A 15,258-nucleotide genomic window follows, 5' to 3' on the forward strand; every position below is an offset into this window, starting at 1 on the left:
CATGGCAGGCAACAGCACAGATCTGAATATTTAGAAGAAGGAGAGCTATGAAAAGATCCAGCCAAATGACAAAACACTGAATGTATTCAAGAAAAGCATCAAAGAAAACCACCAATGCCATGCTTCTCGCTCTGCATCTTGGATTACCTGGTTTGGTGACACTTCAGCTCAATGTGAAGATGCTCTTGTCCTTCTCATTTCCTGGTAAATACCAGTTTTATAGTCGTCCTCTGTAGGAGGAGCCTGGGGGCAGTTGCTTCACCCATTGGCACCTGTGGCATTTTGGAGACAGGAATTTCCTTGAACTTTGTCAGTTATTGTCCTAAATCTTTTTTTATTTCCTGAAACCAGGGGGGTTTCCCTTCTGTTCAGTGGAGAAAAAACACCCCTCCTCATCTATTCCCCCCACCCTCTCAGTCCCCAGAGGATGATGTCATCACACTTGAGATTCAGTTGCAAAAAAACAAAAAGCAAATTGCCTTTCAGAAGCATATATAAACCCTGACACCAAAGCACCTTTCGGAGAGACACCTCGCCCATCCCTCGAATAGAGCAGTGCAGAGCTGGGCATCAAGCAGTGGTAACAGCCACCAGCATGGTCTACTTAACCTTACAGGTAACTACTTTTTTGTGTGCGAAACCTCTCCGTCTTTGATCCTTCCTTTTTCACTTTAAGGAGGTAATGTCATTTCGCGGGTGGTTCCTCAACTGATCGAAACAGTCGTGACATTAAATGCAAACCTGCCCCAATACTAACAAAATCAGATGGCTTTCACAGACACTTTATTCATAGTTACTAACCTGTTCCTTCCATGCCTGTCCCTTTTATGTGTCCCAGACGTGTTTTGTACGGTGCCATGGCGGGGAGGGTGTTGTTGTTGGGACGTGTTCTGTGGGTTTTTTTCTCCTGGTGTCCACTCTGAGCTGGTCCTGCTCACAGCCGTAAGAGGATTTCATGGTAGATTTGAAAAGGCTGTGCTGCCCCTTCTACTGTACTGCTTTATTTCCCTGGCTGTTCTTGGCACGCCTGCTGGACTGAGCATTGGAAAATATTTTTTTTTTCTCCTTTAAATATGTAGTTAGTTTTATCCGCTTGTTTGATCTGTAAGTGTCCTACAATGCCATGTTAGAGGCACAGCCACTAAAACGGCTCTGAAAAAGATGAAGCAGCTTAGGTGAGAAATGCTCTTTCTCTCTCTTTACTCTAGAAAACCCAGAAGTTCTTGGCAAGCTCCCGGCAAGTTCACAAAACTGCTGCTCACGGTTTGTATCTCTCTGCAGAACAGCATTCCGTACCCTTTTTTTAAAAAGCATCCCAAAATAATCATGTAATTACTTTAAAAAAAAAAAAAAAGTGCTGGGCTAAGCGCACTGAGATAAACTACTCAAATTCTTGGAAGTCAAAGCATGCCAGGGGGGTCTTGCGATGGTTATTGCCCTCGGTTGCTTAAGAACCAGGAGAAAAGTAACAAGTGGTAAAAATGTTGACAGCTAGCCCTGCGCTCAGACAGAATTTTTAACTGATTTAGAACCAGACTTTCCAAATTCTTACTCTTTGACCATAAATGTAAGATATTTAAATTGCAGCTGTCATCAGGTTGCTCTGATCCTTAACTCCTCGGTTTGTCGTTACTTCTTTATTACACCTGATCTTGCTGTCAGCATTGCTCGAGGTGGCTGGCGGGCTGCCCTCCGTGCCCCGCAGCCGCTGTGCCGGCTTCGGCAGTGCTGTACCTCCACAGCTTCCCTGCTCCAACAAACTGCACAGAACTTTGCTTGTGGCCACTTGGTCTATTATAAGTTTGTCAACTCATTTTAGAACATGTTATTAATAGAATCATAGGATCATTTAGATTGGAAAAGACCTTTGAGATCAAGTCCATCTGTTAACCCAGGACTATAGAATAAATGCAATTAATGTTACTTAAAATACACTTGAGAACAAGAGAAATAACAATAATAATCCATGCAGATCTATTTGGTCTTGGTCAGAGTCTTTTTTTAATTATTATTTTATTTATTAAGTTCTGCAGCACATCTGCCATACCAGGATAAAAACATTGCGGTCTCAAAATGCTTTTGACTGAAGGGTTAAAAAAATATCGCTGCCTACTGAAGTGACAAAGGGCATTTGATGACAGGAAGGAAGCAATCAGAATTTTATGGGTGCAGTGTGATTTGAGCAGTTTTTCCTGAAGCCTCTCCAACCTAGCTTGACTTCACTGTTCCCTTCTTGAGGGCGTTGGTGCTTTCGTTTGCGGTCTACTGAAGATGCTCTCAGAGCACACAGAGAGGATACAGATTTTTGTCAGCAGAAGGTTTCCAAACTGCTGAGTGTTACAGATTCCTATAGCAATATATTTCATCAAGCTGCTGCAAGGGGTGAATTTTATTTCAGTGAGTCACAGCAATGATGACATTCTCAGCTGTGTTTACAAGTGGTTTTTAGACTCCTAGGCTCTAGGTGAGTCCAAATACATTTGCAGGCAAACTGTGAGTCACTAAGCATGACATTTAAAAATGAATACAAGCTAGTGAAATTAGGGAATGGCCATTTTGTTAATTGGGATATTTTCTGTTGAAAAGAAGTGTTGTATGTACCTGCTAATTTTGATGAGGTTTCCTGTAAGATGTTGAAACAAAGTATTTTTATTTTCTTGCTTCGGTCATCTGATTTTTCATGTGGTTGGTTTCATTTGAATGTTAATACCATCTTTTATCTATGTGCATGTGCGCGTGTAGCCCCTGCATACATATATACATATATATGGACTTGCAATCACACAAATGTTAGCTATATTTAATTTTATAGCTTTCCTACTCTCATATGCACTCTCAAAATTATATTGTAAATTATAATGGGTCATAATAATTATAATTCTATGAATTATAAATGCATCAAAACAAAGCAATTTGTCACTGCAATTAAAAAGTGCAATGGTCCCAAACTGGATATTGCTCCTCAGTAAGTTCAGTGAGACCAGAGAGTGAAGACCTGCGAGCTGTCAGCACATGGCCCACACATGTCTTTACCCCCTCCCCTCTCTCTCTCGCTGCTGCAGTGGTGGCCAGGAGTGCTCCAGAGGAGACCGTGACCAGCAGCTTTGCCTCCTTCATCCATGCAGTTCGACCTGAGCACTTGTCTAAGACTGTCCGTCACCGGAGCAAGAGGATGATCCTCGATAGCATTGGGGTTGGCCTTGTGGGCAGCACGACGCATGTGTTCGATATCGCTCTGCAGTACTGCCGGGTAGGAATGGCCCCATACTACCAAGTACTTACGTGGTCCCCACCCAGGCACCACCAACAAGGCCTTATTTCATGGCTGATGTAGAGCTTTGGCCTTGCAGTAGAGAGGTCTTCTGGTATCACGCGGTCACTGCTTCACTCAAGGTCCTCACCTGAACTTCCTTCCCTTTCACAGGAGCTGTACTCTTCAGTTGCCGTGAGCTCTGTCTATGGCAAGCCAGGCGTAAAGCTCTCTCCCACGCTGGCTGCGTTCACCAATGGAGTTGCGGTAAGGCAGGCTCTTCCAGGAGAGGGTCTGCTTTGCGGTGCCTTCAAGGACACTAGTTAGTATTAGGGGAAGCAGACTGGTCATTGGGAGGGACAGTGGGGGACAGGAAGTCACGGGCTCCTCTGCAGTCTTGCGCACTGCTTTTAGAGGGACCAAACAGCCACCACAGGGGCCACCAGGGGACTGGGTGGATGTTGTTGCAGAGGTAGCCTCAGCAATATCAGCAAGGACCCCTAGGTCCCTCAGCTTCCAGCCCCCTGCACTGGCACATCCTTATCCCTATTTCTCTGGCAGACTCACTCCATGGACTTCGATGACACCTGGCACCCTGCTACTCACCCATCAGGGGCTGTTCTGCCGGCTCTTCTGGCAGCTTCCCAGATGCTACCTCCAAGCACCAAACCCAATGGCATGGATTTCCTGCTGGCATTTAATGTGGGCCTGGAAGTGCAAGGAAGGCTCATGCATTTCTCCACTGAGGCTCACAACATCCCAAAAAGGTAAACCTCCTTTTCTTCACTGACTAGGAAGAGGATTGGTGAGCTGATGAGGTACCACACATTCATTTGGTTGCCTCCAGTGATCTTGCCTGAAAAATAACCTTCAAGAGGACTACCACTGGGTCTGCACTGTCATCATCTAAACTAACCAAGGCAAGAGCACAGGACAGGCAGCAGCCCACAGCCATGCAGACAGCTTAACTATGGGCACAGTGCCTGGCATGATTTCTGCCTGTGACAACTGCCATTCACCAGGCAGTGCCCTGGTGTTGAGCAATGGGTGGCACCAGCCAGCACCTGTTACTCTTGGGCATGTTGGATGAAGCCACCTTATTTGTCGGGGGGGGGGGGGGGGGGGAGAAATTTTGGTTTTATGGACACAAGCCATGCCACCTACTCTTAGGGAAAATTAAAAATTGCTTTCTGGAGATGCTGAACTTACTCGGTCTCCAATGAAGTTTCACATAGATGCTTAGTTTTTAGATAGCTAAACTTTGAATTAGGTGAATTAGGTGAGTCTCAAGGGATTTCCATTGGCTGGCTTGTTCCTGCCTATGGAACTTACATGTTCATTTCCAGTTCCATAGGCAGGTCTGGCAGGCGAGGAGCTTGGCTGCTTCCCGTGCCAAGGAGGCAGAGATGATAATATCTGCAATTTCCCCTTTAGGTTCCACCCTCCCTCAGTGGTCGGTACCTTGGGCAGTGCTGCGGCCACTGCAAAACTGCTCGCCCTCAGCACAGCCCAGTGCGCACATGCTTTGGGCATTGCTGCATCTCTTGCCGGGGCGCCCATGGCAAACGCTGCCACCCAAGCCAAGCCATTACATATCGGAAATGCCACCCGCCTGGGCTTCGAAGCAGCACTGCTGGCCGCTCGAGGGATGGAGGCTAACCCCTTAATTCTGGATGATATCCCTGGTTGCTCTGGGTTCAGTGCTTTCTACAGTGTCTATCAACCCAAACCACTGTCCACACCAAGCGATCACCATGAGTTCCTCTTGGAGAAGCAGGATATTGCTTTCAAGCGATTCCCAGCCCACTTGGGGATGCACTGGGTGGTGGATGCTGCCTTGTCTGTCCGGAATCTCTTCATCAACTATGCAGGGTCCTTCTCTCCTTCTTTGATCCGCACCATTGTGCTGAAGATCCCAGTGTCGAAGTACATCAATCGGCCTTTCCCCAGCTCTGAACACCAGGCTAGACACTCCTTCCAGTTCAACGCCTGTACTGCCCTATTGGATGGCGAAGTAGGTCTCAGCTCCTTCACAGAGAGCAGCATCCACCGGCAGGAGCTAAGGGAGCTGCTGGACAAAGTGGTGGTGGAGCACCCTGAAGATAATGTGGCCAACTTTGACAAGATGTACGGAGAGGTGGCACTGCTTCTGCACAGCGGGGATGTCCTGACAGGCAAATGTGACACCTTCTATGGGCACTGGAGGAAGCCTCTGAGCAAAGAATCGCTCCTGAAAAAGTTTCGATCCAACGCTTCTCATGTGCTTCAAGAAGAAAAAATAGAAACCATCATCACTATGGTGGACAACCTGGAGAATCTGTCAGATAGTTCCCAGCTGGCCTGCAGCCTGTGAGGGAGCAGCAATTTTGATTAGGCACTTGTCCTGGTGTAACTCTTGATTCCTTTCTTCATTGGTGCTTTACTATTGATTTCCAAAGACAGGAAAGTTCCCACCCCTTGAAGTCAAAGTAGACGCTTTAATACCAAAGGAGCCCACGAGGCAGGAGGTGTGTCTGTGTCGGTAGTTAGAACACAGATTAAATTTCAACGCATGGTTGATGTTGTCTGAGTAGCTGAAAGGCTATTTATAAAATACATTTTAAAAAATCCCATGGAAATCTATGAGAATCCTGGGATATCATCTGGAAGCCGGTTCCCCAGAAGGAATTGTGTCTAGATATTTTTTAAAGCTACATTCAAAGTTTTTGTCTGTGCAGAATGCCTGACTTCTGAGTCTGGGACGACGAAGTTCAGCTGCAAAATGTATGTTTTCCTTAATGCTCTTCTGGACACCTTTTGGATCATGGTGAGTTAGTCATGCTGGCCAGATGAGAAATCTATCAGTTACTGTAAAGAGCCCTGCCTGCAAAATTCTCAGGCAGAGGATTGTTTTTGTCTTTTCCAGTAAACTCCCCCCATTTCTCCAGCACTTGGGAAGTGTTTGCCATTTCTCTGTGTACAAGGGATGGTTCAAGGACCCTTAAAACCTGTATGTCTTTTCTGAGTGAAAGGCAACTGGTAGGTGAGGAACCCTGCATCCTGTGACTCCTGTGAGGTGATCCCTGCTGGTTCTAGGGCTGTGCCACATCATCCCTCCTGGCTTTGAGCCGGTCGCCCAGGCACCTACTCAGAGCTGGCTCACCAGAGGTGGTATCTATAGTCTCTGCAGAGATGGGCACCTCTGGATGGTGACCTGGGCACATACACGCTGTGACTCACATTGGGAAGTTCCTGTTTCTCTCCCACGAGAGGAGGGAAAGCTAACTGAGACTCAGTTCTTAACCCATCTTCCCAGCTGGGATGAAATCAGTACTTGTGCTGAGTAGCCATTCACTGAAAGGCTTTCTTACCCTGCATCCTTTCTCAACGGTGAGACGGAGAACTATGCAATATTCCTCTGTACATTAAACAGATATTGTGATTGCTGATCCAAAGGACTTGTTTCCAATACAATCATGATATAGGTACAGAATCTGTTGCAGAAGTGAGGGTTGCCTTCTGCAAGGGGGACCGAGATGGGACTAGACAGGCAAGAAGGAATGTGGGCTGGTTCCTTTTTAGCTTGCTGGTAGTGGTCAATGCAGAGAACTTTCCAGCCAGAGCAAAACTGTTTGCCCACCTGTTAATCCACTCTCTCCTACTGTCTAGCATATTCACACTGAATCTTTCTGAATAAAGAACTGAAGTAAAACAATTTTCTGCATAAAGATTTAATGCTACATCATGTAGATCATCAGGTTTTCAGTTTTAATCTGAACATATGCAATAGAGAGGCTTATCCAATAGATGGGGAACCCAGCAGAGGCCAGGACAGCTAGAAGGCTGGCCTGTGGCCAGTGATTTTTCCAGAGTCATATATTTACATGGAGCCCTGCAGGCCATTTTTCCTGGTGAGAACAATAGCTATGAACCAGCAAAACCTGGCTGTCATTAAACACAATCTCTCAACAAGGAGAAGTTCCCCAGTGTTTCTCCATTAAGCAATGGTTTTCAAATACTTGCTAAGTTTCCACGACAAGCTTCTGGTTTCCCTTGGTTCGACTCAGGTGTGAGATCACCAAAAATGTCATTCCATGTTTCACAGCCCAGTGAGCTGGAAGCCCACAGAGCCAGTGCCTTCCAAGTCAGCCATTAGCTCAACATTTGTCAAGGGAATCAATACGAGTGACGGAACTGAGGTGGGCTTCAGTGGAGGGAACAACACATCTCTGCATTATCAGTGGTTTCAATGTCCTAATATTTGTTCCAATGTTCTCATTCCCATGCCTTCTGCACTATGCTGCAGTGATGCCGTGTAGCAGTGAAGCTGAGCATGGGAGGAGAGAACTAGCACCTTTTACTGTTGGTACTGGAGCAGAAATAAAGAACTTTTCAGTTGGGTTTCAGGCTACATTTTGTCCCTGAAATCCAGAAACCCTTCCAGACCTCATTCTTGTCTTGGCTGTCCCATCAGGTGCAATCGTGGCACCTTTCGACAGATGACATGTAAAATTAGGAAGGGAAGGCACGGGAAGGCTGGCAGGGTCCAGCTTTCCTTTCCTTGGGCCCCTGATTGGTTGAAGTAGCAAGTGGCTTTTCCAGAGCATCCAGGAGCTAAAAGCATTCCTGAGATTTTTTTCATTCATGGTAGTTCCTCTAAAAGCCTAGGACCCTGAAAACACCTTCAGTATCCCAGCCCAGGGAAGTGTCTCACTTGTTTTTTCTGGTTTCAAACAGCAAATGTTTCATATCCTTAAGTAATTAGGAGGCCCAAACCCCTAGCCAGGGAAGCAAAGCCTTAAAAAAGCCAACGGAAAAAATGGCCTGTGAAAATTACAGACCAGCTTGTGTGACACTGAGGGTATTCAGTCATTAATATGGTGCCACCAAAGTCCCCAACTTCCTCTCTCAGGCTGAATAAGAAAAGAGCCATTGTCCTTTCTACTGCTGTTCCAAGATAATTGACACTTAAAATTAAGAAAAGGAAGCACTTCCCTGCAAACATATTTATGGTAGGAAGCTCAGTGAATGAAAGGAGACTTGCTGTGCAGAGCCAGCCAGGATCCGTGCTGGTGATCAATCCATAACTACAGTCCCACGCCAGGAATTACCAGGGCTCAGCTGGCACAAGCACTTGGCCAGGGAGAAGCCCTGAGCAGCCGAAAGTGGGGGAATGCGAGGCAGGGCTGGTGGGAGCAGGATCAGCCCCCTCCCATGGGCAAGGTCCCCCTCCCGTGGGCCAGCCCCACCCCCCGTGGGCATGCCCCCCCTCCTGTGGGCATGCCCCCTGCCTTGGGCAAGGGCCCTCCCGTGGGCAAGGTCCCTCCCGTGGGTATGCCCCACCTCGTGGGCAAGGTCTCCCTCCCGTGGGCATGGTCCTCCTCCCCTCGGGCAGGACCCCCCCGTGGGCAGGACACGGCCTCGGCCCTCAGCACCCTGGAGAGCAGCCGCCGCCGGGGCCGCGGGCCCCGCTCCCGGGGTCCCTCCCGGGGGTCCCTCCGGAGGGCCCCACCGTGGCTCCATGCGCTGGGTAAAGCTCATGAGATGCCGGTGGCTGCTTTCTCCCACGGCGACTCTCGTCTTTAGTTGCCACAACTGGTTCAACTCGAGCAGCTTTCATCCCTTGGGCCACCGCCGGCACAAGCTTGTGAGCACCTGAAGCACTCAGGTTTTTAGGGCTTTGCATTTTTTTGCACCATGGAGAATTTTGGTGCAAAATTCTCCCGAAACGCCAGAAAAAAAAACATAGGACAGTTCAGGAATTACTTCAATTTTAGGGAGGATTTTGACTGTAGAGGTCAGAAGAGTCTTCTCTGCCTTCCAACACCGTTTCCGTGATGATAACATTGCTACCGCAGTGTGGCCAGCTAGGGAACTGCTCTCCTTGAAAAACCCCAAGTCATTCTTGATTGCTTTATGCTTTCTAAATAATTGAGGAATTGCTTTTTAAATAATTAAAGAAAGAAAAAACCTTAGGACAGTCCCACAAGCACCTGAGTGCCATCGGTCAGAGTGGACTGTGCTGCAGCAGCCCCCTGCCCCAGCCCTGCCGGAGCACCTTCCTCCTCCTCACCGCGGTGAGCCCTGCCTCCCTCCATGCCATGCAGGCAGCTCGATGCCAGAGATCCTGGAGCAACCATGGGTGCCTCTTCTGGACAGAGGAAGACAAGAGCATTGGCCTTCCTCTCCCTGGTCCAGAGGCTCTCCCAGGCTCTGGGCATGTTGCCACAGGGGGTCAAGTTTTGCAAGGAGGCTGCTATTCCCAAGATGAAGTACTGAGAGAAACAGTCCACAGGAATGTGTTGTGCATGGGGATGGAAAGGAGGACCAAATCCCCCACCCTACCCCCAAGCTGCCGTGCAAGGTTGCATCCTTCCCTTGGCAGCGGGATATGCAGGCCAGACACACACAGCTGGTGCAGGGGCCAGAGCAAAGCCCCGTTGCTGCCTTACTGCGGAAACAGGGCAACTAGGCTGGACTGCAAGGGGGAACTGATGTTTTCTGGCTGATGCCAGCATCTTCTCAGCACCTTATTTCCCTCCCACCCCTTCATAAATCTGGGTGAACTCCCCAAATTTAGACACTGTCCCCTCCATGCAGCCATCTCATCTCTGCTTTTTCCCATCCCAGGTGACAGGAACCTTGTAACTATTTATGCAGAGCTAAGTATGAGGCACAGAGGTTCGGCCTCAGGAGCACTGTGTCAGGCACTGAGGCCACGTTCCTGGTTTCCAGGCAGGAACTGGGTTTCAACAGTCACAGCTGGAATTACACCACTGGTTTGGTGTGAGAGCCACCAATGCCAGCCAGCCTGAGTCAAAGCAAGCAGGCAGATGGAGAGGAAGAGAGACGGAAATCTTCAGCTGTGTAAAAGTGACTATAAAGAGGAGAGCAATGGCAAATTCTTTTGTGTTCATGGTGGACAGTGTAGAAATGAGGGGCTTCAACTGCAGCAAAAGGGGTGTCAGGCTTCAGGAAAAATGTCTCAACAAGTGTAGTGCAGCAGCAGCAGGACAGATCTTGCAAGAATCTGTCATGAAGTCTCCATTGATGGTGATTTATAAAAGTAGGATTCACAATCAGGGGTGAGAGCTGAGCAGGTTGCCTTGGGAAAACTCTCGAGGTTCATGCAGCCCTATTTTTACGGCTGAGATCTGAGACTTGTCCCAGGTTTGCAAAATAAAATCTTGAACCTGTAAAGTGGCCATCAAAAGCCTGGCCTCTGCATCCTGTCCCCTGCTGGGACACGAGCAGAGTATGGGTTGTGGTTAGGGTTCCCCTCCGTTGACTGCAGCTGCTTCTGTGCAGTATCTGGAAACCTCGATCAGGTTCTCATCAGGATCTCAGAAGTAGATGGATGTTATTGGACCCATAGCACCAGTTCTGGCCACGGGACCCTCTTCAATAATCACCCCACAGGCCTAGGAGGAGACATAAGAGCAGAGGTTCAGTGCTTAAGGTAGTCTTATCAGGGCACTGGGTACTCTTTCCCCTGCCTTGAAAACCTGAGCTGCTGGATGAGACAGTTCTGACATTCCCCGAGACACAGACCTTGAAAGTGTTGCTTCGGATGCTCTGGCTTCATGCCTCTTGGTGTCACACTGCCCTGTGGACACTCTGTGCCTTCCTTACCTTGAGATGATCCAGCAGCTGGTCCAGGGGCACCTGTGTGATAAGGCAGATGTCTGCAGAGCCAGGGACTGGGCACCGAGCCTTGGGTTCAAACTCCTTCCCAGCCTCATGCAGGTTAAACTTCTGGTTACCAAAATGTAAAGCTTTGCGATTTTCCTGTCCCCAAAGAAAAGAAAGTGCAATGAGACTTACTGGGCTGGAAGCCTTCAACATCCACTCACCTGGGTAGTCCTAAAAGTCCTGGGGACCTGGCTGTAGTCCTGCTAGCTCTGGGCTCTTGCTGTGGCAACCCAAGACAAGAACTGACCGCTGCAAAGCTCCCATGAGTCACCCAGGAAAGTCCTACAGCCACATGCAGCTACTTCCAAACCCAGTGATGTAGTTTTGCGTTTGGGGCACTCTCCAGCCTGCCTGGGCAGCAGTCGCACAAATAATGCGCAGGCTGATGCTGCAGTGGGAACAAAGGTGAGGCAACAGACAGAAGGTGATGAAGGAGTTTTTGGCATCTCTTTTTTTTGCAGACTCTCAAGGAGATTTCTGCAGGCTCATATGGCAGCTGAGTCCTGAAACCCCATGGATATCCAGGAGACTGCCCTGCCAGTTGTGCCCACCTGAAGAAGACCCCGAAGCTCACCATAGCCTTGGGATGTGAGTGCAACTGCTTTGAAGAGGACTGATGGGGCAGGAGAAAAGGACATAAGTTTGGAAGTTAAAAAAGTGCAGTGTATGTCCAAAACAGGCCAAGTGGCCTGACGCTTGGGCAGGAGATGAGTTGGGGCTGTTCTGAAAGTGTTAACCAACTTTTCCTCTCTTTGCCAATGGAAATACCAAAACAAGAGCCTGTCAGACATTTTCAGAAGATGCGTGGCTTTGAGGATTCTCCTCCTTCAGTCCTAGGTATTGTTTTTCAAAGAAGCTTTCTTTTTTTGTCACGTTGTCTCCTTCTGCAGCGAGGTTTGGACTTTCTTCTGACTCAGCTTGAGTCTGTTGAAATTCGGAGCTTGATGGCCTGCAGCTTGTGCTAGTCCTACCATCCTGACCCCAAGGAGGTGCCCCAGGGAACCTATTAGAGATCCACAAGGCCCAGCCACTGGCCAGAACTGCAGCTCCAGATCCCCTAGGCCTGAGCCGAGCCTATGCCCCATGTTACCTTGAAAGTCTTCACCTCCATGCCCAGGACTTTGGAATAAAAGGACACAGCATCCTCAATGTTCTTCACAGTCAACACAAGGTGGTCCAGACGCTGGATGAAACATGAGGGTGGACTCATACACTCTTCCTTCCAGGACATATCTCAGGACTGGGAAACCACCATGCAAAATCACAAAACATGAAAATTAGGAGCATCCAGGTACTCAGGGAAATGATCCAGGCAGTTGTGATCCCTGGCAGTCTCCAAGGCCAGGTTGGACTGGGCTTGGAGCAACCTGGGCTAATGGAAGGTGTCCCTGCCCACGGCAGGAGATTAGAGCTAAATGATTTTTAAGGTCCCTTCCAACCCAAACCATTCTATTATTCTATGAACTGAACCATGAATAGAGATCAAACAGGTCTTCTTTTGACCTGTAGGTGGCACAAGTACAGAAGCAATAAATTCTCCTCCCTGGAAGGCCCTCAGACCCCCACTTTGATGGGGCACCTGAGCATGCCAGAGCCCCTGCCTGGGGCCAGATCTGAAGAACCAGCTGGGTGACCTCGCTGGATGCTGATGTCACCGAGATGCTGAGCTCACAGTGCACAAAAACCTGTGTGCACCAAGGATGGACCATGTATGGGATCCTTCCTTCCAACTCTCTCTGGTGTCCTCCCAACCTCTTTCATGTCCAGGTGCAGACACTCATCCAAGTGGAGCAAAGACAGAGAGTGAAGACAAGCTGGGCCCTGGCAGTGTGATAGGAAATCACAGAATCCTCTTGAGCTGGAAGTGACCCATCAGGATGTCTCTAGGGGAAGAACATTCCTGTGAGAAGAGAGCACCAGGGCTGAAGTAGCTGCCTGGTGTCCCCATGGGAAGGCGCTGTGTCGTCATCTTGCAGGAAGGGAACAGAATCCCTTCTGGTGCCTATGTAATGTAGATGTAAATCATGGGATCATAAGATAGGGACTGTGGCCCTGACCAGCACCAAGAGGATGGAAACTTGCCACCAACACAACTGCACTGTGGAACCGAGCCCAAGGGGCAAATGGGTGAGTGGCTTGGCAGGAGAAAATCATGTTTAGGAAAATAAAGAATGCTGGAAATATTTCAGTGACCTACTTGTCACATCTCTGCTTCACTGCAGCCCCATCCACACCAGAGCAGGATCCCTGATGCTCCTGCTCTGATGACTCCAATGACCCACTGATGATCCCTGAATCTCTGATCATCAACACACATTTAAAGCAGGCTCGGGCTGTGTTGCTCCATGGCAGCAGGTCTTCTGCTGTTCCCCAGAGCCTGGGAGCACCTTTGCACTAAGCTGTGAAAAGGAAATGGATTTGGCCCTGAAGTTTTAATTTCTTTTTGGGTTTGGTTGGTTTTACCTTCAGAAAACCTGGGTGTGGAAACTAGGGAGGCTGTGACGTGCCCCTCAATGACAAGTGGAGTCCAGTTTCCTTCAAATCAGTAACAGCTCTCTACATTTACTTCTAACTCTTAAAAAGCCCCAAATCCTGACACAAATGACAATTCACACTTCTGAGACCCTCAACAATTTCTCCACTGACACCCCTGTGCAAGGGAAGCTTGACACTCCTGCTGCCTCTTGGGGGAGGAAACAGATGGAAAATAAAGCCTCTTGACACTAACGCAGCATTAAGTGGCACAAATCAGGAAGACAGCCGACTACACCAACCCCTTTTTGGCCTTGCCATTTGCCTTCAGACTGCTAGGTGTCATCAGCTGGCAGAGGGTGAGGCTGATGCTGGAGATTCAAGGAGATGCAGCATGAGGGTAATCAACAGTCTGAGCTTACGGGGGTTCTTGGTGCTTTCTCTTGTGTGGGAAACACCTCGCAAGGAAGGATCTCAAAGCCCCGCTGACACAGGAGCAAGGTCAGCATAAAGCCAGTTTCACCCGGGCATCTGCTCACTGCAGTTGTGGGGGGCTCCCTTGGAGCAGGAGCCAGACGCCCACAAGCCCAGCTGCGGCATGGCCAGTGCTGGCACCAGTTACAGGGGCAGCTGTGGGCAGAGACAGCGGGAAGTCACTGCTCCTCCTTGCTGCCAGCGTTTGGTGTCCAACAGCCTCACCTCCGAGCAGCCTGGGCTCAGCCCCTCGCGAAGTCCTGTCCGCCCTGCCAGCTTTCCTGGGTGCTCCCAAGTTGCAGGGCCCCCCTTGTCACAGCCTGCAGCTCCCACCTCCTGCTGAGCCAGCCTTGCAAACACAGCCCTCCCCTCCCACGGCAGCCCCTCACAAACAACCACAAGGAAATCACACTGCAGAAACAGGGTGAGTGAGTACCTGTGAGAGGGGACAAGCAGCCGGGCAAGCCGGTGCCCCTTCCCTCCTGACCGTCGTCTTCCTGCTGCCCGGCGCCGAGCTGTGTGAGCGGCAATGTCGCAGTGGAAAGAAGTGGGGGAATGGCGAGATTAGAAAGAGGAGCTCCGAGCAGTGCTCCCCGCAGAGGTGTACCTTGACCCAAAGGACCTGAAAGTCCAACTACAGAGAGTTGCTTGAAAAATCCCGGAAAAAGAGGCTGGATATTTTAGCCACCTATTGGCCCCTTTGCAAGGGAAAGGTGTGTTAATGTGCTATATTAAAGCTCACAGCTGAGTTTGGTGCTCAGACTGGGGTGGCTTATTGTTAGGAAGAAGTAAGGATATCCCTGGAGAAGGCTGCAGCAGGCTCCCCGCTCCCCCCACCCCCCAGCAGCAGGCAACGCGCCTGTTCACCTCTTTGCCTCCAAGATTATTTTCTGCCATGCAGCATGCTGAGGTCTTACTGCCCTGCTGCCCCTGGGAGCACTGCAAGCTCCCACTAGTAAAAGACGTGTGAGCTGTAGGTGCCATGCTAACAGCCAATGTGTAGCAAGGAGCAACAGGAAGAGCCTCAGGGTGATGTGCACAGTTTTGAGCACCTTTTTGAACGCCCCTTTCTGCAAACAGACATGTCCAAAGGGGTTCTCTGTGGCCTGAGGTTTTCTTTTTCTTCCTCTACAGAACCCAAACCTGTAAAAAATAAAATGGAGTTTTGAAAGTTGTGAGGCTCTTGGGCCGTTGGCTCCAAAGGAGCGAGTAGTTCTGGCTGTGGAAAAGCTGCCACGCAAGTGGTTCAAGGCACACGACATTCTGTGTTAAAATCATCCTGCCTAGACCTTCTCCACCCAAGCTGCCCATGCTTGAATGTGTACAGCAAAACACCAAATAAAACCATAATTCCCAAGACGTGGAAATAGCTGAAAATTTTTCTCTTTTCT

The 15,258-nt window shown here is 49.2% G+C and overlaps 2 protein-coding genes across 2 annotated transcripts; one reads left to right on the plus strand and one right to left on the minus strand.

The window, feature by feature from the left end:
* The first annotated feature begins 595 nt into the window (after positions 1–595).
* Positions 596–5,603, plus strand: LOC119157441 (cis-aconitate decarboxylase-like). The gene is made up of 6 exons (XM_037408388.1): positions 596–616; positions 1,209–1,263; positions 3,063–3,250; positions 3,425–3,517; positions 3,812–4,017; positions 4,685–5,603. Exons 1-6 carry the CDS (start codon positions 596–598, stop codon positions 5,601–5,603), a joined length of 1,482 nt encoding a protein of 493 aa, XP_037264285.1.
* Positions 5,604–9,879: 4,276 nt separating this feature from the next.
* On the minus strand, positions 9,880–12,152 carry GLOD5 (glyoxalase domain containing 5). Its single transcript, XM_037408504.1, has 3 exons — positions 12,012–12,152; positions 10,862–11,017; positions 9,880–10,650 (listed from the first exon to the last, which is right to left on the minus strand). The coding sequence occupies exons 1-3, from the start codon at positions 12,150–12,152 to the stop codon at positions 10,573–10,575; spliced, it is 375 nt and encodes a 124-aa protein (XP_037264401.1). The 3' UTR covers positions 9,880–10,572.
* Between the last annotated feature and the right edge of the window lie 3,106 nt (positions 12,153–15,258).

The sequence above is a fragment of the Falco rusticolus genome, chromosome 14, assembly GCF_015220075.1.
Source record: "Falco rusticolus isolate bFalRus1 chromosome 14, bFalRus1.pri, whole genome shotgun sequence".
Taxonomy (NCBI): domain Eukaryota; kingdom Metazoa; phylum Chordata; class Aves; order Falconiformes; family Falconidae; genus Falco; species Falco rusticolus.